The 25,983-nt window shown below is 45.6% G+C and overlaps 2 protein-coding genes across 6 annotated transcripts in view; one reads left to right on the top strand and one right to left on the bottom strand.

Annotated features, from left to right (window-relative positions):
- CCDC125 (coiled-coil domain containing 125) overlaps positions 1–25,983 on the bottom strand; it is a 94,871-nt gene that overhangs the window by 5,740 nt on the left and 63,148 nt on the right. For all 5 annotated transcript variants that reach the window (XM_078784112.1, XM_078784097.1, XM_078784095.1 and 2 more), the window contains 5 exons: positions 25,405–25,490; positions 9,971–10,053; positions 8,170–8,288; positions 7,413–7,520; positions 4,536–4,719 (listed from right to left, as the gene is read on the bottom strand). In XM_078784112.1, coding sequence (XP_078640238.1) covers positions 4,536–4,719; positions 7,413–7,520; positions 8,170–8,288; positions 9,971–10,053; positions 25,405–25,490 — 580 coding nt within the window. The remainder of the gene's footprint in view (positions 1–4,535; positions 4,720–7,412; positions 7,521–8,169; positions 8,289–9,970; positions 10,054–25,404; positions 25,491–25,983) is intronic.
- LOC137432659 (uncharacterized) lies at positions 14,466–20,898 on the top strand. The gene is made up of 2 exons (XM_078771075.1): positions 14,466–15,569; positions 15,896–20,898. Exon 2 carries the CDS (start codon positions 15,898–15,900, stop codon positions 20,896–20,898), a length of 5,001 nt encoding a protein of 1,666 aa, XP_078627201.1. The 5' UTR covers positions 14,466–15,569; positions 15,896–15,897.

Here is a 25,983-nt window from a genome sequence, read left to right as displayed (position 1 = left end):
ACCAGACGTGATCTGCTTAACAGAAACTTTCCTCCTTTATGATGTCTCTGATTCCATAGTATCTCTCCCGGGCTACTCCCTCCTCCGGTATGATAGACCTGAGCCTCGTCCTGGAGGCGGGGTTGCTATCTTTATCAAAAACTCTCTTCCTCACTCGCCCTGCACTGCACTCTCTCCACCTCACCCCCAGGAATACCTCTGGCTACGGCTTCCCCTTCGCTCCCACCTCTTGTTCATATGTGTGTTGTACCGTCCACCAAACAGTGATGACTCCATCTACATCTCGCTGTCTGATGATATGGACCAACTTCTATCTACTCATCCCAACTCTCTCTTCCTCATATGTGGTGATTTCAACTGTCATCATGCCAGTTGGCTGGGTGTGGGTACCTCTCTCACCAGCCATGGCTCCTCAGCAAAGGACTTCTGCGACTCACTGGGACTGACACAATCTGTCAATTTCCTGACCCGGATCTCAGTCAACGGAACATCTTCTCTTCTGGACTTGGTTATGACTAACTTCCCTGAAAATGTCTGCTGCTCTTCTTCTGCTCCGATCGGATCATCTGATCATGTCCTTGTTAAAGTGGACATCTCTCTGACCATCCTCAGGGAGCCTGCTCAGCGTCGACGAGTCTGGCATTTCACTCAGGCCAACTGGCACGGTCTTCAAGCAGCCATCAATCATCTGGACTGGTCTCCCATCTCTACCACCTCTGACATCAACTCATCCTGGGAATTCTTCCAAAGTAAATTGCTCTCTCTCATGCACAGATTTATCCCATCTCGTCTTCAGTTGTCATACCCTTCCTCCCGTCCATGGTACACGGAATCTTGTGAGGCTGTTGCCCAGAAACAACTTGCCTTCGTCTCCTGGAAAGCAAATCCAACGGAAGGAAATCTCATTTCCTTTCACAAAGCCCGAAACAAGTGTGTGTCCACCCTCAGGAGAGCCAGGAAACAATATCTCTCCGTTCTCAAGACCGAACTCTCTTATCTGTCTCCCTCTTCCAAATCCTGGTGGCGTCTGGTCAAATCCGTTTCTGGTGTTTGTTCCCCCTCCATCCCCTCCCTTACCTCAAACGGCTACACAGCTGACTCCGCACGTGAAAAAGCTGAATGCCTCAACTCTGTGTTTGCCTCTAAATCTTGTGTCCCAAACCCATCCCTCTCTGTACCCACCATACCCAGTCGTACCCTGCTGCTCCTGGACTCCGTGTCCTTTCCTCCTGACAAGGTGGAAAAGTTTCTGTCAACCCTCGACTCTGATTCTGCAACTGGACCCGACGGCATCAGCCCACGGGTCCTAAAATCCTGCTCTGCTGCTCTGTCTCACCCTCTCTCTGTTCTCTTCACCCTCTCTTTTGCCCAAGGTCAACTGCCATCTGCTTGGAAATCAGCCAACATCACCGCTTTGCACAAAAAAGGTGCAAAAACAGATCCTAGCAACTACAGACCAATCAGCCTTCTCCCAATTATCAGCAAAGTCATGGAATCCATCATTGCTTCGGATATGAAATCTTTCCTCTTCTCCAATGGCTTGATCTCTGATCATCAATTTGGTTTCAGACCAGGTCACTCTACTCTGGACATGCTGCTTCTGCTGTCTCAACAATGGATGGAGGTCCTCAATGCCAAACAGGAAATTAGAGCTGTCTCCCTCGACATATCACGTGCCTTCGACACGGTCTGGCACCCCGCTCTGCTCACCAAACTCTCCTCCTTTGGTATCCATGGAAATCTCCACGCATGGCTGGCGGACTTCCTCTCTAGTCGTCGTCAACGTGTGGCCCTGAATGGGTTTCTCTCATCTCCTCTTCCTGTTCAGGCTGGAGTTCCCCAAGGCAGTGTTCTGGGCCCCGTGCTTTTTCTGGTCTTCATCAATGATCTCTCTGACTCTCTCGAAAATCCTCTCTATCTCTTTGCTGATGACTCCACTCTCTGCCGCTCCATTCCTCTTCCCTCAGATCGGCAGTCTGCTGCCTCCTCACTCTCTGAAGACCTAGACAAAATCACAGACTGGTCAAACAAGTGGAACATGTCTTTCAATCCTGACAAATCTCACACTCTTACTATGTCTCTCCGAAAAGATCGACTGGACAACCCTCCCATCTACTTTCTCAACAATCCTCTCCAAGAAGTTCTGTCGCTCAAGATTTTGGGTCTCACTATCTGCCATGATCTTTCTTGGGAAAACCACATTTCCAAGCTGGCCTCCAAAGCCAGTCGCCGACTGGGCATCCTCCGTCGTGCGAAGTCCTTCCTCGGCACACCTGAGCTCCTCACCACATACAAGGCTTTCATCCGCAGCTCAATGGAATACTGTTCTCCCCTATGGGCCGGTGCTCCTGCCTCACACCTAGCTCGGCTTCACGCTGTTGAAACCAAAGCTTTCAGAATTATTGGAATCTCCCGCGATGAAGCTATCTCTGAGGGCCTTTCACTCACTCACCGCAGGCAGGTAGGTGGTCTTTCTGTCTTCTACCGACTCCTCTCCGGCCTTGCACCCCCAGCTCTCTCTGTGCTCTGTCCCCCAAATATTCCTACAGGTCGCACAAGATCTGCCAGCAACCCTCTGATGGTTAAACTGCCGAAATCTCGGCTCTCTGCTCACCTTCACTCTTTCATTCCTCTTTTCTCCCGCCTCTGGAACAAACTCCCTCACTCCCTTCAATCCCACTCCTCCCTCCAGGTCTTTAAAACAGCTGTTCACCACCATCTCTTATCTTCCCCCATCCAAAACCTTGATCTTTTCTACCCCCGCTAATTCACCCCAGATCCACCTTGTTTGAAATTCCAACTTCTTTCCTGGAAGTCCTGGCAGTGTCCATATGTTTTATACCTCTCCCACTGCCCCCTTCCCACGCCCCCCCCCAAAGCCCTCGCCCTCTCTCAGATCTCTCGATGTCTCCATGTCTCTCGGTCCCTGCTCTCAAATGTTGTGTTTGTGTCCTTCCCCCTCTCTCCCCATCTTGTCTTCCGCTCCCTATGTTATATGTTTTATGTGTCGGTTTGTCTTTCTGTGTGATTAATGTTCGCTCTTTCACGAGCCTCGATCTTGTATACAAAAAAAAAAAAAAAAAAAGAAAAAAAAAAAAAGATATACAAAAACAGAAGCTCGAAGAGAAAATACCCTGAAAAAAGCCTCCAGTTTGGTAACAAATACCTTCCAGGTTTCATACAAACAAACATATTTGTCTAGCTGTTGCTGTAGACAAAGGTCAAGAGTATTTATTTGTATGTAATATCAATCAGGAACATGTTTCGCCAACAACTTATCAAGTGTGGAGTAGTTTTTCCCTTTTTTCAAACAAAAACTGTTTGATAACATATAATTATAGGCAGTTAATAAACGGTCCAAAACTTTACCACGGCTAAGCCATAGCAGATTATTGTGTAGATGTAGTCTCTGTATAAGCACGCAATTTTTATCTGCCATCCAAGCAGGATTGCAAATTGTTTTGAATCAAAGCTGAGGAACAAGAAAATTCAGAATTTTTGCCAAAGCATTCAATAACATTCATGCAAGAGTGTTTCAGATGAAATATGAATGGTGGAAATTTGAAACGGACACAAAAGCACAGCTCCGACAAAGAAAGCCGACAGTCAGGTGGTTTATATGCTCCACCAATAGTTTTACAACTCCACTTGTTTTTCTAGCATAGATTTAGTGACATCGGTAGTTAAACCAAAACTGCTTTTCTAAGAGATTCTCATTATTCTAAATGTTTACAAAATATTAACATCCAAAAATAATGTTGTCCCCCATTGCCGTTCCATTCAGTGGTTGCTAGCGCATCATATGTGTGCCATATATCTATATATCTATATGATTAACGGATATATCCACCAAGGTCAGGTAATGGGGTGGTATGGGATATCATTTAATTCCAGGGTCAGGAAGGGCATCCGGCCATAAAAACATTGCCTCAAACAGGGAACCATGATTGTCATGGGGACCGCAAGGCTAACCCCCGCTCTAGCGGGGAAAATGGCCTTAAAACGATCATTCATTCATTCATTCATATATTCCAGGGTCACAGAAAAACAGCAGCAGCAGGAATCCCATGATGGAATGGGCGCTCTGGCATCGGAAGCACTGCCCACGGGAATGCTGTGATGTTTTCCAGCATGACAAGTGTCTTGAGAAAAGTGTACTTTGTCCGGGCTCAATGGAATAAATGGAGTAGTTGGAAGTAAATTTAGATGCCACAAGCGGAGTTGTTAATGATGTTAATGATGTTATTATGTTAATCATATTATTAATGATGTTAATCATTGTTAATGATGCCGATGCAGTTTGGCACCGATATGTAAAGCGGTTGGAGATGGTATGGGAAATGAAAAGAAACACGCAGTCCTTTTAATTATACAGATAAGAAAATCTTTTTTTCATAAGCATTTGTTCAGTCATTTTGTTTAAACCATCATCAAATCATTGGGCTTTTTGGGGGGAAAATTGCCATTTCTTGAACAATTGTGAGTATCTCGTTTGTACAACCTTTTGAACACCCCATGTGCATCTTGTAACTTACTTGCTGAGAGAAGTTTCTGCAGTTTTTGCCTGAGGCGATGAGGTACAGGTGTGGCACTCTTGTTGGGAACGCGGGCCAGTTGAGCAGTGAGTCCTGCTGCACGTCGCAACTGTTGTTCAAAAGCCGCACGGAAAGCCTCTGCAACAGCTGCAGTCTCTTCAGCTCTGTCTTCTGCTTCTGACACCTAAAGGTCACAGAATCATCATGACTAGAAAGATACACTTTGTAGAAAGCTGCAATTGTATTTTACAAATGTCTAAGATTGAGCTTTATAACTTCAGATTTACAATAATATCTGGGTAGATGTAAGAGGACAACCAATGCATACTAATTACGGTAATCATTAAAAAACGAAGTACCTGTATTTGAGGTATATTTTGATGAAATAATTGAAAAATAGTTTTTCATTTTTACTTATTTGTTCATTCATTCATTATTTGATGTTATTTTATCAAGATTTGTCTGACTTTTAATAATAGCCTTAAAAATAATTACCAATTTAGGTCTTTAAAAGTACCTGCTGCTAACAAATTGACGACAGGAAAATCGTTAAATTTGAAAAAAATTAAAATCAGCAAAAATAAAAACAATTAAAATTGTGGAAATAAATCTGTAGGAAATCATTAGAAACAAAGCAGTTGTTGGAATATTTGCCATTTTCATAGTTGTAAAGAATAATAAAAGGTTTGTTAAGAAAACTGTTTCAAGACCTTAAATCGACAACACATTGCCAAATGCTAATTTGTGTTCAAATGCATCGTTTATCGATTGTTTTTTTTGTGAAAAGGTTTAATCCGCTCGCGCATGTAACGAATTGAGAGATTTGGTGCCTGACCTTTGGCCGCATGAAGTAAATGGAGGAAACGAAGTAGGTCTGTCAACATAACCAGTTTGACTTGAAAGTGCTTAAGCTCAACAGTGTTAATTTTCCTGATCCATTCAGTTTAAATCCATTATGTTATTTTTGTGCAATCATGGCACTCACTGCATTATTCACAAGTTTTAAACGCAATGTTAATAAAAGGAATTGTGCGGTAAACTGGTTGTTCTAACCCAATAAATAATCATATCTTTACGAGCTCTGTGGACCATTTTAAATCCGATTCTATATATTTTCATATAGAGCTGGTATTCCTTTTATATATACTAGGGCGTGCCCGTACTATATATATATATCTAAAATTATATCCCCCCCCTCTATTTACATGAAATGGTTTGGTCCATTCGCAAAGCCAAAGCGAACGGCTTGCGAGTACGGTGACAATCCCCCCCCCTCTATTTACATGAAATGGTTTGGTCCAAAGCGAACGGCTTGCGAGTACGGTGACAATCCCCCCCCCTCTATTTGCATGAAATGGTTTGGTCCAAAGCGAACGGCTTGCGAGTACGGTGACAATCCCCCCCCTCTATTTACATGAAATGGTTTGGTCCAAAGCGAACGGCTTGCGGAGTTTGGTAAAGAAATCGCCATAGCGTGCACAAACGCGCAGGAAAGCGAAAGAATCGCAAATTAGTTTTAATTAGTTTTAAAACATAGTTTAACGCCAACATAGCGGCAACATAGTTTGCCAACGTGAAATAAATGAATACGCTCTCAAATGTGCCGTCCGAGGCAGAGCCTGTTCGCCACGTTCGGCACACGTGATAACTCGCTGCTCTCTGATTGGTTGAATCGTTTTTTGGACATAGCTCGGTAACTACTTGTCCGATTAATATGAAACCTTGAAAAGGCACATCCTCGGGTCCCCAGCAATATACCTGGCAAGTTTCAAGTATATCGGACCCGTGGTTGTCGAGAAACAGCGGTCACAGACATACATACAGACATACATACAGAGATTACTGGAATTATAGATAGATATTGGATACAGAATCGAGGCTCGTTTGCTGTAGGGAGTAAGAAGTAACACATTGAACATGAAAACATGTACAGACACATAAAACATACAATGAAGGGAGCGGGAGACAAAAGGGAGAGAGAGGGAAGCACAGCACAACAGTAGAGAACAGGGACGTTGGTAGATCTGTGGAAGGGGGAGGGCTGGGGGAGGAGGGAGAGGTACACGTGATAAAAACAAATGAACACTACTAGGAATTTCAGCAAAGAAGTTGGGGGTTGAAAGAGGTGGATTTGGGGTGTTTTAACGGGGGTAGAAAAGATCAAGGTTTTGGATGGGGGGGAGATAAGAGATGGTGCTGAACAGCTGTTTTAAAGACCTTAAGGGAGGAGAGGGATTGAAGAGAGTGTGGGACATTGTTCCAGAGGCAGGAGAAAAGAGGAATGAAAGAGTGAAGGTGAGCAGAGAGTCTTGATTTTGGTAGTTTCACCAGAAGAGGGTTGCTGGCAGATCTTGTGCGTCCTGCAGGAATATTTTGGGGGCAGAGCACAGACAGAGCAGGGAGAGAAAGAGAGGAGTCGGTAGAAGACAGAAAGACTACCAACCTGCCTGCGGTGAGTGAGTGAAAGGTCCTCAGAATCAGCTTCATCGCGGGAGATTCCAATGATTCTAAAAGCTTTGGTTTCAACCGCGTGGAGCCGAGCTAGGTGTGAGGCAGGAGCACAGTATTCCATTGAGCTGCGGATGAAAGCCTTGTATGTCGTGAGGAGCTCAGGTGTGCCAAGGAAGGACTTCGCACGACGGAGGATGCCCAGTCAGCGACTGGCTTTGGAGGCCAGCTTGGAAATGTGGTTTTCCCAGAAAAGATCTTGGCAGATAGCGAGACAATTTGTGAAATTCAGTGTGCCTTTTCTCTCGCCGATCTCTGTCACATCTTTGCAGCCCTCCCATTTTGGAAAATGTCTTGCAATGTATGGCGAACTTAACGAAATATTTAAAAAGTGACAAGTTGTTGATTACCGCCTTTTATGAAACGCACCTGCTGACGAACACTTGCCAAATCCCGCCGTGCATGTGCCGCAGCCCAGGCACAACTACAGGGCTGTTTCTGCCCACTTTGACAGTGACAAGCCCCCAACACCATCATCTGCAGAACATGACAATTAGTGGCAGCAATGTGTCACAAGTGTTGGCATCCAATTGGAAGCAAGGCCTACAACAAATACAGCAGATAAATTAATCAATGCCAGCTGAATCATGGGATGCTTTAGAAACTTGAAGACAACATCCTTATTTGGTGCTGTTGCAATCAGCAAACACCGAGTTGGCATACTTAGGTTTGTCCACAGATGTAAAATTGATTTGTACTTTCTGAATAAATGTACACAAAATGCTCATTCTTTCATTGCGATAACATCGATGCCTCTGCTGCTGAGGTGCTCAGATCACATGGCACATTAGCTCAAGTTATTCCGTTTTGGGGGGGAAGAGGGAAGGGATGTCTGGGAGGCCAAAAGCTTCCAAACCATTAAAACGTCAATTCAAAAACTTATTGAACAAAAACGTTACCAAAGATCAGCAATTCCAAATACATTTGCATTTATTCAGATGAACATAACATTATAATTCTCTAAACCTTTAACTTTATTCTAGCAATAAGTGGTGTAAACAAGACCACATCATGCAGTGCTTTCAAAAATAACTGGCAAAGACCAAAAAGTACCGATTGATAGAGGTTAATCAAGAAAAGGAAGGAAAGCACGATCCATTCCAGCACATGTAATTTCAGAAGTTACCTCAACAGAAGAAAGGTCAGCCTGAGGCAAGGCCTCACATGTGGGCGCCTGATGAAGGAATGCATGTCGGTCGCACAGATTTAGATTAGAGAGCAGCTCATCACACTGCCTGTGCAGATCTGTACACGCACACATTCTCAGCATGACGTGCAGCAAGCATCACTGCTCAGGAATAGCATATCCAGCATGTAGGCATGCTAACCCTAACCCGAACCCTCCACTGTCTGATAGTCACATGATTCAGAAACATGTTTCAACATGCATACCCTCCTTGCAGAACATATGCACAACACTGTTTGGATCATTAAGCAAGTAAAATTCCACAATCATAAAGGTCAAATAACCTCAAACCAGCAGGTGCTCAATACATTCCTACATCAGGTTAGACAAACTTTTGTTTACCTTCTACCAACCTCCAACTCCTGCAGAGTCCAATAACCTTTCACTTGGCACTGGTTTCATTAAACTACTCAAAGGACATGTGAAACATATACAAGATTCTCTGGAAAATTCTCTGGATCTCTCTCCGACTCTGGAAAATCCTCTCTATCTCTTTACTGATGACTCCACTCTCTGCCGCTCCATTCCTCTTCCCGCAGATCGGCAGTCTGCAGCCTCCTCACTCTCTGAAGACCTGGACAAAATCACAGACTGGTCAAACAAGTGGAACATGTCTTTCAATCCTGACAAATCTCACACTCTTACTATGTCTCTCAGAAAAGATCGACTGGACAACCCTCCAATCTACTTTCTCAACAATCCTCTCCAAGAAGTTCTGTCGCTCAAGCTTATTGGTCTCACTATCTGCCATGATCTTTCTTGGGAAAACCACATTTCCAAGCTGGCCTCCAAAGCCAGTCGCCGACTGGGCATCCTCCGTCGTGCGAAGTCCTTCCTAGGCACACCTGAGCTCCTCACCACATACAAGGCTTTCATCTGCAGCTCAATGGAATACTGTTCTCCCCTATGGGCTGGTGCTCCTGCCTCACACCTGACTCGGCTTCACGCTGTTGAATCCAAAGCTTTCAGAATCATTGGAATCTCCCGCGATTAAGCTATCTCTGAGGGCCTTTCACTCACTCACCGCAGGCAGGCAGGTGGTCTTTCTGTCTTCTACCGACTCCTCTCCGGCCTTGCTCCCCCAGCTCTCTCTGTGCTCTGTCCCCCAAATATTCCTACAGGTCGCACAAGATCTGCCAGCCACCCTCTGATGGTTAAACTGCCGAAATCTCGGCTCTCTGCTCACCTTCACTCTTTCATTCCTCTTTTCTCCCGCCTCTGGAACAAACTCCCACACTCACTTCAATCACACTCATCCCTCCACGTCTTTAAAACAGCTGTTCACCACCATCTCTTATCTTCCCCCATTCAAAACCTTGATCTTTTCTACCCCCACTAATTCACCCCAGATCCACCTTGTTTGAAATTCCAACTTCTTTCCTGGAAGTCCTGGCAGGGTCCATATGTTTTATACCTCTCCCACCCCCCCCCCCCCCCCCCTTTCCATGCCTCCTCCCCAAAGCCCTCTCCCTCCCACAGTTCTCTTGATGTCTCCATGTCTCTCGGTCCCTGCTCTCAAATGTTGTGTTTGTGTCCTTCCCCCTCTCTCTAACGCTCCCGATGTTATTTGTTTTATGTGTCCGTTTGTCTTTCTGTGTGATTAATGTTCGCTCTTTCACGAGCCTCGATCTTGTATACAAAAAAAGAAGAAAAAAAAAGATGCCTCAAAAAATGCTTCAAAGAGAAATTTATCTTCATTTTGCAGCACTCTTTTTATAGGCACCCTCCAATTCACACTCACATGTATTTTCCAGCGAGAGCTTGCGCCTTTCCGCAGACTGATGTTTAAGGCTGGCCATGAGAGCGGCATTTTCTGCACAAAGGCTGAAAACAAATTCAAGCAGCATTACAGAGTCAATAAGCATTCTTCTTCTCAGAACTAGGCTTGATTAATTTGACTTTTCAAATAACTACCTACTTAAGGGCACATACATTATCTATGGTCCATGGCTCCATGGCTCCATGCTGATCAATTTCTTATAATACGAGATATGTGTTATAACCATGATTAACAAATTTATGTGGTATAACTTATAATGCGATACAAGTGTGTGTGTGTGTGTGTGTGTGTGTGTGTGTGTGTGTGTGTGTGTGTGTGTGTGTGTGTGTGTGTGTGTGTGTGTGTGTGTGTGTGATATATATATATATATAGTTACATTCGTGTGGTTAAACTGAAATACCTTAGTCGAGATAGAATCGTGCAGGTTTAGAATGCTCCGTATGCCGCGAAGCCATCTCAATGTACATAAGTAGGCCGTCTGTCCAGGTAAGAGCGTTTGCATGTCGCCATGAGGGTGGTTTTGTGCTAATTAATTATCGGGTCTGTAAGGTTAAATTCCCCTGCACGTGATTGCCTCCCTATGATTTTTCCCTAATCCAATTACATTTGGCCAGCCAGGAAATTGAGGGCTCAGGAAAACAACCACAATCGTGGCCAAAAATATTGGCACCCTCGCACTTTTTTCAAATAAAGCACCATTTCTTCCAGAAAATTGTTGAAATTAAAACATCTTTTGATATCCACATATGTATTTATTTGGTTTGGGAACAAAACAAAATAAGCTGAAAAAATCAGTAAATCTTAGCTTATTCCACACAGAAATCCTAAAATGGCCCTGACAATATTATGGCATCTTTTAGAAGTTGTTAGAAATAATTAGATTTCAAGCAGGTGATTATCCTTTACTTTGGAATTGAACTCACCTGTGGTGAGTTGCAGGTGCCTGAAATATATAAATCACTCATTCAACCAGTTTGAATAGAGAAAAGGAGTCATTCTGCTGTTTTGTGTCACTGTGCGTAACACGCAGGTGAATGAATATGTGAATATATATGTGAATATACAGACTTGGCATTTAATATGGATTTTTTTTTTTTTCTTGACTTGGGTTTACTTTCTGAACTCAGTGTATCAATCTGGTGAGTTTCTTTTCCCCTTCGGTGATGTCTTTGTTGAAAGAACCATGTCACTGATTGTCTTTCGCAGCAAGAAGTCAATAACAGGATTATATCACAGGTGGCGTGACAAAATGTAAGGACAGGTACATTTGACGATTGGCTTCACAATCGGGTATATAAGGGTTGTTGCGTTCTGTGTTAGTGGAAAACAACTGCTGCACGTCTACAAAAGTTATTGCGGCTTCCTCTGGAGATGGTCCGTCAACTTGACAATGCTGTTTGTCATGGAGTGGTTGCTTTACGAAATTCTGGCATGAAACAGCGTGCTATTGCTCGGCAGTATGGCATCACTCAAGGTCAGGTGTCAAAGATCCTGAAACGAAATGCTCAGAGGGGTGTCCCTACTCCAATACCGAGGCCAGGATGTCCACGCAGAACCACAAGGAGAGATGATCGCCAGCTGCACCGGTTAGTCTGCAATGGCCGTACCAAGTCAGCTAATCAGCTTAGGGCTGAGTGGCAGCAACTGACAAATGTGCCTGTATCCAGAAGGCTAGTCAACCAATGACTGGTTCAAGCAGGCGATCATGCCAGGCGTCCCCTGAGAAAGCCATGCCTGACCAGACAACACAGCCAGCACCGATTGCAGTGGGCCAGAGAGCACCGTCAATGGCAGCCAGGACACTGGAATCACGTGACCTTCAGTGACGAGTCGAGATTTCTGGTCTATCGTCAAGATGGCCGCGTCCGAGTGCGCAGACAAGTGCATGAAGCCCACAACGAAGATTGTATAGTGCCAAGAGTCCAAGCTGGAGGTGGTGGGGTGACCGTTTGGGCTGCTTTTCATGCAGGGGGCAAAACTGACCTGGTTGTTCTGAATGGAAACCTGGACCAGTTAAAGTACAGGGTCATTCTGGAAGAAACATTGCTTCCATTTGCTCGTGCAGCGTTTCGAGGAAACTTTGTCTTCCAAGATGACAATGCACGGCCTCATCGTCCTCGCATGATCCAACACTTTCTTGCTGACCGTGGTGTAGAGCATATGGAGTGGCCTGCCATGTCCCCGGATATGAATCCGATAGAGAACTTGTGGGCAGAATTAACATGTCAAATCGACAACTTGGACCAGCAGCCGACCTCTGTGCGTGAATTGCAGCAGGCTATTGTAACTGCATGGCAAGCGATTCCTGTCCAAACCTTGGCAAATCTCGTGAACAGCATGCCTCGACGTGTACGTGCTCTCCTGAATGCTCGTGGGGTTACACGAAGTACTGAACTGTAATTTTACTGTCCGTAATCCCAGTCATAATTTAGCTTTTGTTTTTGTTGAAAAAAAATTGGGCTCATGTGCAAAATAAAGAGATACTTCTGGAAAACGTACAGAAGTTTAACACAGTACTGTCCGTGAATTGAGTTCGATATCAGTTTACATCACTTTCAAGGATCAATTTATTTGCTTCGAAATGTCAAATGTGGTTTTTGTTTCTTTTAAAGGTCACATTAACAAAATCTAAGAATAATTTCAACATAATTCCAATGAACTTTTGGTTCTAAGTCATCTTGAAAAGTAAGTTCACCCCACAAAAAAAATATTCCATATTAAATGCCAAGTCTGTATATATATGTATGAATACCTTTCAATGATGGGCAAATTTTATTTGAAGTCACTAAAAGGAAGAAAACTGTTAGCCAAGCACTGCACTCTTGCTAAATGAGTAACCTTTGAAATTAGTTTTATTAGGATAATTTAATTGGAAAAACATGGAATTCTTACTCGTTTATTAAAATTTACAGTCACGTGAAAAAGTAAGTACACCCCATGTAAAGTTTTCACTTTTCAACATATTCCAACATACAGCTATTTGATCTTCATTTCAACAATATTGATAGATAAAGGTGATATAATATAACAAATATCATGAAACATTTACATTTTGTAGTCCATTGTATAATTTAAATAAACATAAATGCAAATTTCGCATGTGAAAAAGTAAGTACACCCTTGGCTCTAATAGGTGGTATTGCCCCCTTTGGCAGAAACAACCTCAAGTAGGCGTTTCTTATAACTGTCTACCAGTCTCTGACATCGACTGGGAGAAATTTTTGCCCACTCCTCCATGCAGAATTCTTTCAGCTGTGCGATGTTTGAGGGGTTTCTTGCATGCACAGCTCGTTTCAAATCCCCCCACAACATCTCGATGGGATTTAGATCCGGGCTTTGACTTGGCCATTCCAGAACCCTCCATTTCTTTCTTTTCAGCCATTCCTTGGTGGATTTACTGGTATGTTTAGGGTCATTGTCATGTTGCAAGGTCCACCTTCGGTTGAGCTTCAACTTTGCGACAGATGGCCTCACATTATCCGCAAGCACCCTCTGGTACAATGAAGAATTCATAGTGGATTATGTGATGGTGAGCTGCCCAGGCCCTGATGCAGCAAAGCTGCCCCAAACCATAATATTTCCACCACCATGCTTTACAGTTGGTATCAGGTTCTTGTGGTCAAATGCTGTCTTTGGTTTTCGCCAAACATGTCTTCTGGTACTGTGGCCAAATAGCTCTACCTTTGACTCATCTGTCCAGAGCACATTGTTCCAGAAGTGCTGGTCTTTGCCTCGGTGTTCATTGGCAAACTTTAGTCTTGCCCTGATGTTCTTTCTAGACAGCAAAGGTTTCCTCCTGGCACACCTCCCATGTAGATCAAATTTGTGCAGTCTCTTTCTAATGCGAGACTCGTGCACTTTGACATCCCTCGCACTTTTTTGCTGTCTTTGGTTTGACAGTGGCAAGAGCTACCTGTGGGTCCCGTGATGACATTCTGGGGTTCTTAGAGACTTCTTTCAGCATCTTGCGGTCTGCTCTCAGGCTGAACTCGCTGAGGCGGCCTGACCTGAACAAGTTGGCAGTTGTTTGGAATCTTCTCCACTTGTAGATGATCTTCCAGACAGCCGAATGATTGATTTCGAATTGTTTGGAGATCTTTTTAAATCCCTTCCCAGACTCGTAGGCATCTATAACCTTCTTTCTGAAGACGTCAGAAAGCTCTTTTGATCTCGGCATGGTGACGCCGCACACTTCAACAACAAAGAGCAAACCAAACTAAATGTCTGAGGTTTAAATAAGACAGGTTCCTCCAAGATCCTCTCTAACGATGTTCTAATCATTTGCACTTGAGCTGGTGCACCTGATTCAAATTTTAGGTATTTGAAGTAGTAATAAATGTTGGGGTGTACTTACTTTTTCCACATGCGAAATTTGCATTTATGTTTATTTAAATTATACAATGGACTACAAAATGTAAATGTTTCATGATATCTATATATATAAAGTAGAGTTGGCCTCTGTGTCTGTATCCTGATCTATGTATGATCTCTAAGATCTCGAGAACCCGTGGACGGATTTGCGAGCGGAAAGTACTGTTCGACTCGGGATGGTCCCAGGAATGTCACGGAGACATAAACATTTAAAAAATTTCGGGTTTTAAAATTAGCGTATTATTAGCACTAGCAGAAGAGAGAGGGATTCGAAGGGAGGGAGCGCAGCGCTTCTAGCGCTTCTGACTACAGCACACCTTAAAATTAAAAAAACTTCGGGTCTACAATCTCTAAGATCTCGAGAACCCGTGGACGGATTTGTGAGCGGAAAGTACTGTTCGACTCGGGATGGTCCCAGGAATGTCACGGAGACATAAACATTTATAATCACTTGCTAGCGAATAAATAATAACGCATAAATACCTTTCAGCAGCGCGTAAAATAATCTTTCGTTTCAAGTCACTCTCACAAATAGCTTTCCGGAAATGACGGGTCGAAGTGGTCGAGCTGTTAGCATGACGCCTTATCTTTTCAGAGTCCGGGGTTCGAATCACCCCTCTGACATTTATTTTTCGCTTTTATCACGTCCTTTCCCGCACAATTTTTGGGACAGATCCCGTTGAGTGTTTTATTAAAGTTATTGTTTTGTCATTTTCTTATTGTTTTCATGTTTATTTGGCTTGAAACAAAAAAATTATGCCGCCGTTAGGCGTTATGACATCCGATCATAATGCAGCTAATTAGCTTCTAAAAACCAAGAGTCTGCCGTCTATCTCATATCAAGTTTTAAAGTGTGTCTTACTTTGCATAATTATAGATTCTGCCAATTTCTGGTGTCGACAACCACAGACTAACGTCTACCAGTGTCACGTTTGTTTTAATTTGCATAATTTAAAAAGCCGCGTACAAACTCACTACCGTCCATCTAATCTCAAGTTTTTAAGTGTGTTTTACTTTGCATAATTATAGATTCTGCAAATTTCTGGTGTCGACAACCACAGACTAACGTCTACCAGCCCGCATACAACACCACTACCGTCTACCGGACCGCCTGCAACCCCACTACCATTAACCAGCCCGCCGGCAACCCCACTACCGTCTACCAGGCCACCTACAACACCGGTAACAGGTGAGTTAACAATATTAACTTCCAAAATATGTTAAGTGTTCAAGTTTTTGTAAATTTGCATCATTTAACAAGCCGCAATTTTACATTGTCAATTAAACCACCCAACCCCACTACCGTCTACTAGCCCGCCTACCAGTGTTCACAATAATCATAATTTTTAGAATTATGTATCCCGATAACGTCTGCCAGCCCGCATACACTCTCCACTACGCCCAGTTTTGACTTGCGCATTTTTTTTTTTACTACGCCGCTGAACTATTGTTGCTATAATCTCTGCTTAACTTAAGGCAGTTAAATTTAACATTTATGGTTATTGTTCACTTCAGATATGCCAAGAAAGAGGCCAGCTCTCGGACGCAATACGGCTGCCGCCAAAAGATTCCGTGCTGCGCGGGAAGCAGAACAGCCAGAGCAACGGCAAGTACGACTTGATGCAACTCGCCGTCGCAGCGCCGCAGCTCTACAGGCAGAAGAGCCAGAGCAACGGCAAGTACGACTTGATGCAAATCGCCGTCGCCACGCCGCAGCTCTACAGGTAGAAGAGCCAGAGCAACGGCAAGTACGACTTGATGCAAATCGCCGTCGCCACGCCGCAGCTCTACAGGTAGAAGAGCCAGAGCAACGGCAAGTACGACTTGATGCAAATCGCCGTCGCCACGCCGCAGCTCTACAGGTAGAAGAGCCAGAGCAACGGCAAGTACGACTTGATGCAAATCGCCGGAGCAGTGCCGCAGCTCTACAGGCAGAAGAGCCAGAGCAACGGGAAGTACGACTTGAGGCAACTCGCCGTCGCAGTGCCGCTGCTCTACAGGCAGAAGAGCCACAGCCACGCCAAGTACGACTTGATGAAGACCGCCGTCGCCACGCCACAGCTCTACAGGCAGAAGAGACACAGCAACGGCAAGTACGACTGCAAGTTTGCCAACAGCATCGAGCAGAAAGTGTCAACCAGTGGGATAGAGCCGCCTTCAACTACGATGAACTACGGTCAACTACCACGATGGCCATCCAAACGCAAGCAAATAGGCAATACGAGACAGCTGAACAGCAAGTCCAGCGACTGGAGACGAATAACATATCAACTTCACAAGCACGAGCCAGTGAGACCGTCGGGCAACACCGTCACTCCAATAGCATGGCCTTCACCTATGACCGCGGTAACCCAGTGAATTTTGCAAATGTTGGACAAATGAACGACAAGTGCAGGCATTGTGCAGCTATGAAGTTTAATGGAGAGACAAAAGGGGTGTGCTGCAGTGATGGCAAAGTCATCCTTACCCCTTACCCAGCCCTACCACCATTTCTCAATGAGCTCATCTCTGGTACAGATGCCACCAGCAGGCACTTCCTTGCCAACATCAGAAGGTACAATGGATCATTTGCGATGACAAGCTTTGGTCACAAAGACGCAGCAGTCCAGGGTTGGAACCCCAGCTTCCGCATTCAGGGCCAGGCCTTTCATCGCATTGGTTCCTTGCTACCACCTGAGGAGGGTCAGCCTAAGTTCCTACAAGTCTACTTCCTGGACTCTCATGCTGATGAACTGACAGCCAGGAACCACAGCAGCCTTAATCCACATATTCTTAGGAATCTTACCATCTGGTTTCATGACAACAATCACCTGATCCGACAACTCAAGACAGCTCATGATGTTCTTGCTGAGGGAAGCAACAATGAAGAGAGGCAGATCATCATCAGGGAGGACAAGAGGCCACACGGAGAGCATGCCCGTCGCTACAATGCCCAGTCAGCACCAGAAGTGGCCATCCTGATGGACAATGAGCCTACAAATCCCCGAGACATAGTCCTCAGGCTTCGAGATGGTGAACTCAAGAGGATCAGCGAGCTGCATGCATCCTATGATTCACTCCAGTACCCAATCATCTTCCCGTATGGCACAGACGGATACAGTGTGTATCTACAGGCCCGAACTGCTGCAGGACAGGATGGAGGGCGCAAGGTCAGCCAGCTTCAATACTACAGCTACCACCTCATGGTAAGAGAGGGCAACCACCTACTGCAAATGGGACGCCTCTTTCAGCAATTTCTGGTGGACATGTACTGCAAGATAGAAACTGAGAGATTGGGCTGGATCCGTCGTGAGCAGAAGACCTTGCGCGCTGATGACTATGTGAGCCTGCGTGACAGCCTGTTTGCTGGTGATGGAGATCCACACAATGTGGGACAAAGCGTTGTACTCCCAGCAACATACACTGGTGGCCCCCGCTGGATGCATGAAAAACAGAGCGATGCCATGGCCTATGTCCGCCGTTTTGGAAAGCCTGACTTCTTCATAACCATGACCACCAACCCCAAATGGACTGAAATTCAGGAAAACCTGCAGCCAGGACAAGAGGCACAAAACCGCCCTGACATCATAGCTCGGGTCTTTCGTCAAAAGCAAAAGAAGCTCATGGAACTACTCAAACGTGGAGCTTTCGGCAAGATGCAAGCCTTCCTGTACACCATTGAGTACCAGAAGCGTGGTCTCCCTCATGCACATATCCTTCTGTGGCTTGCTCCCGAGAGCAAGGTCAGACCTGATGACATTGACCTGGTGATCAGTGCTGAGATTCCCGACAAGGAGATAGATCCGGAACTGCACAAGATGGTCATGGCTCATATGATCCATGGCCCATGTGGACATCTCAATCAGAACAGTCCTTGCATGAGGGACCGCAAGTGCGCCAAGGATTTTCCAAAGCCATTCTTGCAGAGCACAGAGCAAGGAAATGACTGCTACCCCAAGTATCGGCGTCTCAAGCCAGAGGATGGTGGTCACATTGGGGAGATCAACATGCACCAGCTGGGAAGACAATTGGAGCAAGTGGTCAGCAACCAGTGGGTGGTACCATACAACCCACTCCTCCTCCGCCAATTCAACAGCCACATCAATGTTGAGATATGCTCCAGCATTAGTAGCATCAAGTACATAACCAAGTATGTGACCAAGGGGACTGACCAGGCTGTCTTTCAACTGCAGCGCATCGGGGCTGGAGACTGTCCAGTGGACGAAGTCACTCAGTTCCAGAATGCTCGCTATGTGGGTAGCAGTGAGGCAGTATGGAGGATCCTGGAGCACCCCATATCTCAGCACTTTCCCCCTGTTGTGGGACTTGCCGTGCACCTAGAGAATGGTCAGAGAGTCTACTTTAATGCTGAAAATGCCCTGGAAAGGGCACAGAGACCACCGCCAGCCACCACACTCACTGCTTTCTTTGATCTCTGCAGCCTTGATGATTTCGCCAAGACACTCAAGTACCATGAGGTGCCACAGTACTACACCTGGGATAAGTCAAGCAAGAAGTGGACCAGGCGCAAGCAAGGAGGCGTGGTTGTTAGAGGAGATTTTACTGTCCACGAAGTTTCAGCTATTGGCCGCATGTACAGCATCAGTCCACGGCAAGGCGACTGCTACTACGTTCGCCTCCTTCTGACTGACATATGTGGTCCCACTTCCTTCAATGCCCTGAGAAGTGTAGATGGTCAAGAATTGTCCTTCCGTGAAGCATGCCTGGCAAGAGGACTCTTGGAAAATGACCAGCATCTTCACCTTGCTATGGAGGAAGCAGGAATCAGCCAGTCAGCATCAAACCTCAGGAGCCTATTGGCCATCATTCTCACCAGCTGCTTCCCCAGCAATCCACGTGCACTCTGGGAGGACTTTCGTAACCTGCTATCCGAAGACTACCTATTCCAGCACCGTCGCCATATTGGTAATGTTGCGGCTTGCTACAATGATGAGGTTTACAACCTGGCACTCTGCGCACTTGAGGACAAGGTGTTGCTGATGGGTGACAGTGTTCTCAGTTCGTATGACTTCCCAATACCACAGAGGGGCACAGATGAGAGGCTCGCAAGGGAGTACTTCAGAGAGGTAGATTATGACCAAGATCAGTTGACAATTCAGGCCAATGATCTCCATGAACAGCTGACTGATGACCAGCGTGATGTCTACAATGCAGTCCTTCAACTGGTCGAACAAGGTAGCGTCAACAGTGGCATGAGGCACAGTAACATAATCTTCTTGGATGCGCCAGGTGGCACAGGCAAGAGTTTCGTCATCAATGCCATCCTCAAACATATCCGATCCCAAGGAAAGATCGCCCTTGCAACTGCATCCAGTGGCATTGCTGCAACACTGCTCCAGGGTGGGCGGACACTATACAGCACATTCAAAATTCCACTTGACGCCCACACCAAGGAGCAAGCAACATGTGGCATCAAGCGTGGCACAGCCTTGGCCAGGGTCATAAACGATGCAGCTGTCATCATTGTGGACGAAGCACCAATGACCCACAAATCAGCGTATGAAGCTGTAGACCGCACTTTACAGGACATAACAGGCGTGCACAGACCCATGGGAGGCATACCCACGCTGCTCTGTGGAGATTTCCGCCAGATCTTGCCTGTGGTCAAGAGGGGCACAAGGGCCAACATTGTGAATGCCAGTCTAAAAACTTCCGACCTCTGGCGTCATGTGACTGTCAAACACCTAACAAGGAACATGCGAACGCATTTGTCTGGGGATCAAGGGGCAGCTGACTTTTCCAAAATGCTCCTGGAAGTTGGCAATGGACAGATCCCATTAACAGCTGCACCAGACACCATCACAATCCCTACTGGGCTGGGGAAGGTTGTGAAGACATTGGAGGAGCTCAAGGCTGATGTGTACCCATGTTTGATTGCCAATGCTCACAATCATGAGTGGCTGGCTGAGCGAGCAATTCTCTCTCCTCTGAACACCAATGTGCGTAAGCTCAATACCTGGCTCATGTCTGAGTTTCCTGGTGAGGAGAGAAGGTACAAGTCTGTTGACAGTGCCATCTGTGATGATGAGGCAGTCACCTACCCCGTTGAACTGCTCAACTCCATTGAGCTGTCAGGAATGCCGCCACACATTCTGATTCTCAAGATCGGTGTCCCAATCATGATACTCCGAAACATGGAGCCACCAAAGACCACCAATGGCACTCGCTGCTTTGTCACCCGCCTTCATGCCAATGTTATCGAGGCCACCATTTCCTGTGGGCCATACAAAAGTGAAGTCATCCTTCTGCCCAGAATACCTCTTATGCCATCAGATTCAGAGCTGCCTTTCCAGTTTCGTCGCCTCCAGTTTCCATGCAAGCCATGTTTTTCTATAACAATCAACAAATCACAAGGTCAGACATTCAAGGCCATTGGAGTGGACCTGTCCGTGCCATGCTTCACCCATGGTCAGCTGTATGTGGCGGCCTCTCGCACTTCCAGCAAAGAAAAACTTACCATCTTGGCACCCGACAGTAAAACGCGGAACGTTGTTTACACAGAGGCCCTGCAGAACTGATATATTGACTACAGGAGGTGCCAGGCGTTGCTCGGGAGAGGGCAAGGGAGTATTCTATGTGTCTTTTGCCAGCCCCACTCCATAATTATGGATTGCGATATGTATCAAACCAGCCCGCCGACAGACACCATCTATCGTCTACCAGCCCACCTCCAACCCCACTAACGTCTAGCAGCCAGCCTAGAACACAGCTACTGCCGACAACCTTACTACCGTCTACCAGAACGCCTACAACCCAAATAACAGGTGAGTTAAAAACATTTACTCATTAATGTAAAGTAACCCACTGGCCCAAAGTAACCCACTCCCGTGCAAAGCCGGGTACCTCTATATATATAAAGTAGAGTTGGCCTCTGTGTCTGTATCCTGATCTATGTATGTGTCTATGTATGTATGTATGTGTCTACAATCTCTAAGATCTCGAGAACCCGTGGACGGATTTGCGAGCGGCAAGTACTGTTCGACTCGGGATGGTCCCAGGAATGTCACGGAGACATAAAATTTAAAAAATTTCGGGTTTTAAAATTAGCGTATTACGCATAATTAGCACTAGCAGAAGAGAGAGGGATTCGAAGGGAGGGAGCGCAGCGCTTCTAGCGCTTCTGACTACAGCACACCTTAAAATTAAAAAAACTTCGGGTTTTAAAATTAGTGTGTTACGCGTAATTAGCGCTAGCAGAAGAGGGAGGGAATCTAAGGGAGGGAGCGCAGTGCTCCCTCCAGCGCTTCTGTTAGCGTAATTAGCGTATTTCGGAACGTTAATTTTTCAACTTCATTATTCGGAATCAGTACGTCCCAGAGAACCTTCGTAACGTTAATTTTTCAACTTCATCCGATTGACATGGGACCAACGGCATGTGACAAAGAGTGAAACATACAGGCTACATTTATTTGACGACAATGAGTTCCGACTTCCGACCTCGGTGGGATGACAGGCTGAGTCAACCCCCCTGGTGTGAAGGGGGAGGAGGAGGGGAGGGGGAAGAGAAGGGGAGGGGAACGAGGGGGAAGGGGATGGGAGGGGGGAGGGGGAGGGGGAAGGGGGAGGGGGGGAGGGGGACGGGGGAGGGAAGGGGGGGGAGGGGAAAGGGGGGGGAGGGGGAGGGGAGGGGCCCTTCTTCCCCTGGGCACCCCCGCACCCTTCCCTCCCCCCCTTCCCCCTCCCCCCTCCCCCCCTTTCCCCCTCCCCCTCCCCCCCATTCCCCTCCCCTCCTCTTCCCCCTCCCCTCCTCCTCCCCCCGCTTCCCCCTCCCCCCTCCCCCCCCGTTCCCCTCCCCTCCTCTTCCCCCTCCCCTCCTCCTCCCACTCCCGTGCAAAGCCGGGTACCTCTGCTAGTTTGTTATATTATATCACCCTTATCTATCAATATTGTTGAAATGAAGATCAAATAGCTGTATGTTGAAATATGTTGAAAAAGTCAAAACTTTACATGGGGTGTACTTACTATTTCACGTGACTGTATCTGAAAGGCTATTTTACTTAGAGTCTAACGTAATGTTCATGGTGAACACAAAACCCAGCTCATCAAAAGAGGACTTTAATTTTCTCCACCAGTGAAGGTGCGCAAAGGTTATGTTTTCACCCCTGTCTGTTTGGCTGCTGTGAACAGGATATCTCAACAAGTTGTGGACGATTTCGGACGAAATTTGGTGGTAGGATGGGTATGTGACAAGGAGAAATCAACTTTATTTTGGGGAAGATCCAAATTCAAGAATTTTTTATTTTTTTAAGTGATTCTTTGTAATTGAGAGATGGGGCCTAAAACGATATATAGCATGATATTTCAAAAAGTTGTGGACCGATTATGACAAAACTAGGTGGATGAGTTGGTTCAGCAACAAGAACAAGCCGATTAAAATCGGGTTCAGGTCCGGATCCAGTGGGATACAAAACGTAAACTGTTCAGCCTGACAGAGGAATGCGCTCGACCAAGTGCCATTCAAGTTTGACATGAGATTGCATCATCAATGAGGATTCCAGAATGTATAGAAAGTACCTTTGTTGGTTTAGCTTCAATGAAATTGAGAGTTAAAAGACTTAGACTTTCTGCACTACAAGTTCGAGCTCAAATAAAGAATGAACCCATCCCTGCCCCCCTCCAAAAAAAGTTGGCATGGATACATCAACTTGTCCATTACATCAAGATTAAAATTGACGATCTTAATCAAAACTGAGGTCAATCGGATGAAAATTGATTATTTTTGAAGTTTGACGTTGAGTTGACCATTGACCTTTTGATCTCAAAAATAGTTGGTTTCCCAATTCAGTGACCCAATTGGAATTTTAACTTTCCAGTCAATCAGATGAAAAATGACAATTTTTAGAAATGTCACCTCAAGCTGACCTTTGACCTCAATCAATAAGCTTCAATGGGCTTCTCAGTTGTGACTACCTCTACAACTTGGTAAAGTTTCTTGATGATCGGTTTAAACTTGACTTGTAGGCCATTGGCAGACAAACAGACAAACAAAACAACAAAGTCAACCGACCAATATACTTGAAAAAATCTTCGGTTTGCCAAGTAAAAAAAAAAACAGATGGGGGAGGGGGGGGGTGGAGGAGGAGGGCGGCAGAGGTAAAGAGCATGCAGAATGTCGAAAATGCAAACAAAAGCAACTGCATAATATCTTGATGCATCCAGTCATGTTTCTTGTTGCAGCTTGCATTTAAAAATATTGTTGTGGAAATGATTCCGAGTGGATTAAAGATGCTTAATATAAGAGCAGTTATCCCTTTAAAGTGAATGCCTAGTACAAGCCCAATTGTGATATAAAATATGGTCGCTTAAATGTGCAGTTAGACATCGTCCCCCTTCCCTAGTGTGTGCTTCTTATCAACCCATCTGATCACATTTATTGATGTTTTACCCGTTGGAATGTCATTTACATGTCTTCAAAGCACATCTTGGTGGGAAAGCGATGCCTCCGACAACTCGAGACTGGAATTGAAGGACTGACCGGATGATAACTGGGAGATGGTCGTCCCCCCACACCCATTTAAATGGGCCTTCAGTCCAATGGTGAGTGATGAGGGAGGGTGGTGATATATGCCAAGGGTGGTGTGTGTGTGTGTGTGTGTGTGGGGGGGGGGGTGGGGGGGGGGTGTGGAGGCTATAAAGGCAGGTGCGCAGGAGTTAGCACAGATGCACAGATAAACTGAGGAATTGGCTCTAAGAGCCATGCACTTTGTCCATGCTGCTGCACCTGAGCCACGCCTCACTCCCCCCCCCCCCCCACCCACACCAGCCACGCCCCCCACCCCACCCAAGTCACGCCCTCCCATTTCCTCACATTATGCGGTGGCCCAATTACATGCAGGAGCAGCCGGACCTGTTTCGGCCTTCCCCACCAATTGCCGGACTTGCCTGAACGCTCTTCAGTCATGTCTTTACCAACTCGGTGTGTCTACCATGGCCTAATTGCTTTGGCCCAATAAGGCATAGCTTAAATAACGTTCCCGCTCGCTCATTTGATATTGTGGGTGAGTATAGAGTCGCGGGTAAAAGCGTTTTGGTTTTACAACATGTACGTGCAAATGCTTCCTTGTTTCCTCCCCGTTTCCCCCACAACCCCACACCCCTGCAGGGAGTGCGAGAATGACTGTCATGATGCAGGCAACAACTCTCCTGTATCCCAAATGAAATGCTGCTTATTTTGCACCCGTGAATAGCATGTGAATCATCCAGAATCAATTAGACATTTCTCTTTACATTGCAACAACATGCATTTTACTCCCTGCCTCCATGTGCTCTGTACTTTTGACGTTTGTGTAAGCATGTGCATGATATTATCTATCTATAATTCCAGTAATCTCTGTCTGTACGTTTGTACGTTTGTCTGTCTGTGACCGCTGTTTCTCGACAACCACGGGTCCGATATACTTTTAACTTGCCAGGTATATTGCTGGGGACCCGAGGATGTGCCTTTTCAAGGTTTCATATTAATCGGACAATTACTTACCGAGCTATGTCCAAAAAACGATTCAACCAATCAGAGAGCAGCGAACGATCGCGTGTGCCGAACGTGGCGGGCACACTCTGCCTCGGATGGCACATTTGAGAGCGTATTCATTTATTTCACGTTTGCAAACTATGTTGGCGTTAAACTATGTTTTACAACTAATAAAAACGAATTTGCGATTCATTCGCTTTCCTGCGCGTTTGTGCACGCGATGGCGATTTCTTTACCAAACTCCGGAAGCCGTTCGCTTTGGACCAAACCATTGCATGTAAATAGAGGGGGGGGGATTGTCACCACTCGCAAGCCGTTCGCTTTGGACCAAACCATTTCATGTAAATAGAGGGGGGGGATATAATTTTAGATATAGATATAGTACGGGCATGCCCTAGTATTAAAAATTCTTCCAGGACTTTATAAAAGGATAAATAATTTATAAAGAAATAAAAATATATAAACAAACAAAGAAACAAACAAACCCCTCCCCCCAAAAAGGCAAGCTCGCATTTTTACAATTCTCTTATGAACAACCTTTAAATAAATTGCTTACCTGTCATAGCGATCCAGCCAACTCTTCCCCGCCTCTTCCATCTTCTCCATACCAGAATCAACCGCCCATCGTAGTCCATTCACCTCCTGGTGGGTCACAGGTATAAAACTGGTGTAATAAGTTCAAAGTTTTTCAGAGAAATAGACTTCCTGCTTTGGTACACTGAGCTCTGTGGTTGAATGCACAAAGGCAGGTTGGCATCGACTGCAGGTACCTCAAAGTGGGTTCTGCACTTGTACAGGAGGAAATTATAAATCGATCAAAAGCAAATTCAGAAAAATTAATTGTTGCAAGAACAGAATTGTAAGTGGAAATACAGGTGAATGAACTAATAATAATCTATCTATAATTCCAGTAATCTCTGTATGTCTGTGTGTATGTCTGTGTGTCTGTGACCGCTGTTTCTCGACAACCACGGGTCCGATATACTTTAAACTTGCCAGGTATATTGCTGGGGACCTGAGGATGTGCCTTTTCAAGGTTTCATATTAATCGGAGAAGTAGTTACCGAGCTATGTCCAAAAAACGATTCAACCAATCAGAGAGCAGCGAGCTATCACGTGTGCCGAACGTGCCGAA

The sequence above is a fragment of the Myxine glutinosa genome, chromosome 1, assembly GCF_964187855.1.
Source record: "Myxine glutinosa chromosome 1, kmMyxGlut1.1, whole genome shotgun sequence".
NCBI classification, from domain to species: Eukaryota; Metazoa; Chordata; class Myxini; order Myxiniformes; family Myxinidae; genus Myxine; species Myxine glutinosa.
The sequence above is the reverse complement of the archived record's forward strand: the minus strand, read 5'-3'. Positions and strand labels throughout refer to the sequence as shown.

Excerpts from the sequence above, each read along its gene's own strand:
- LOC137432659 (XM_078771075.1), top strand. The coding sequence starts at position 15,898 with ATGCCAAGAAAGAGGCCAGCTCTCGGACGCAATACGGCTGCCGCCAAA.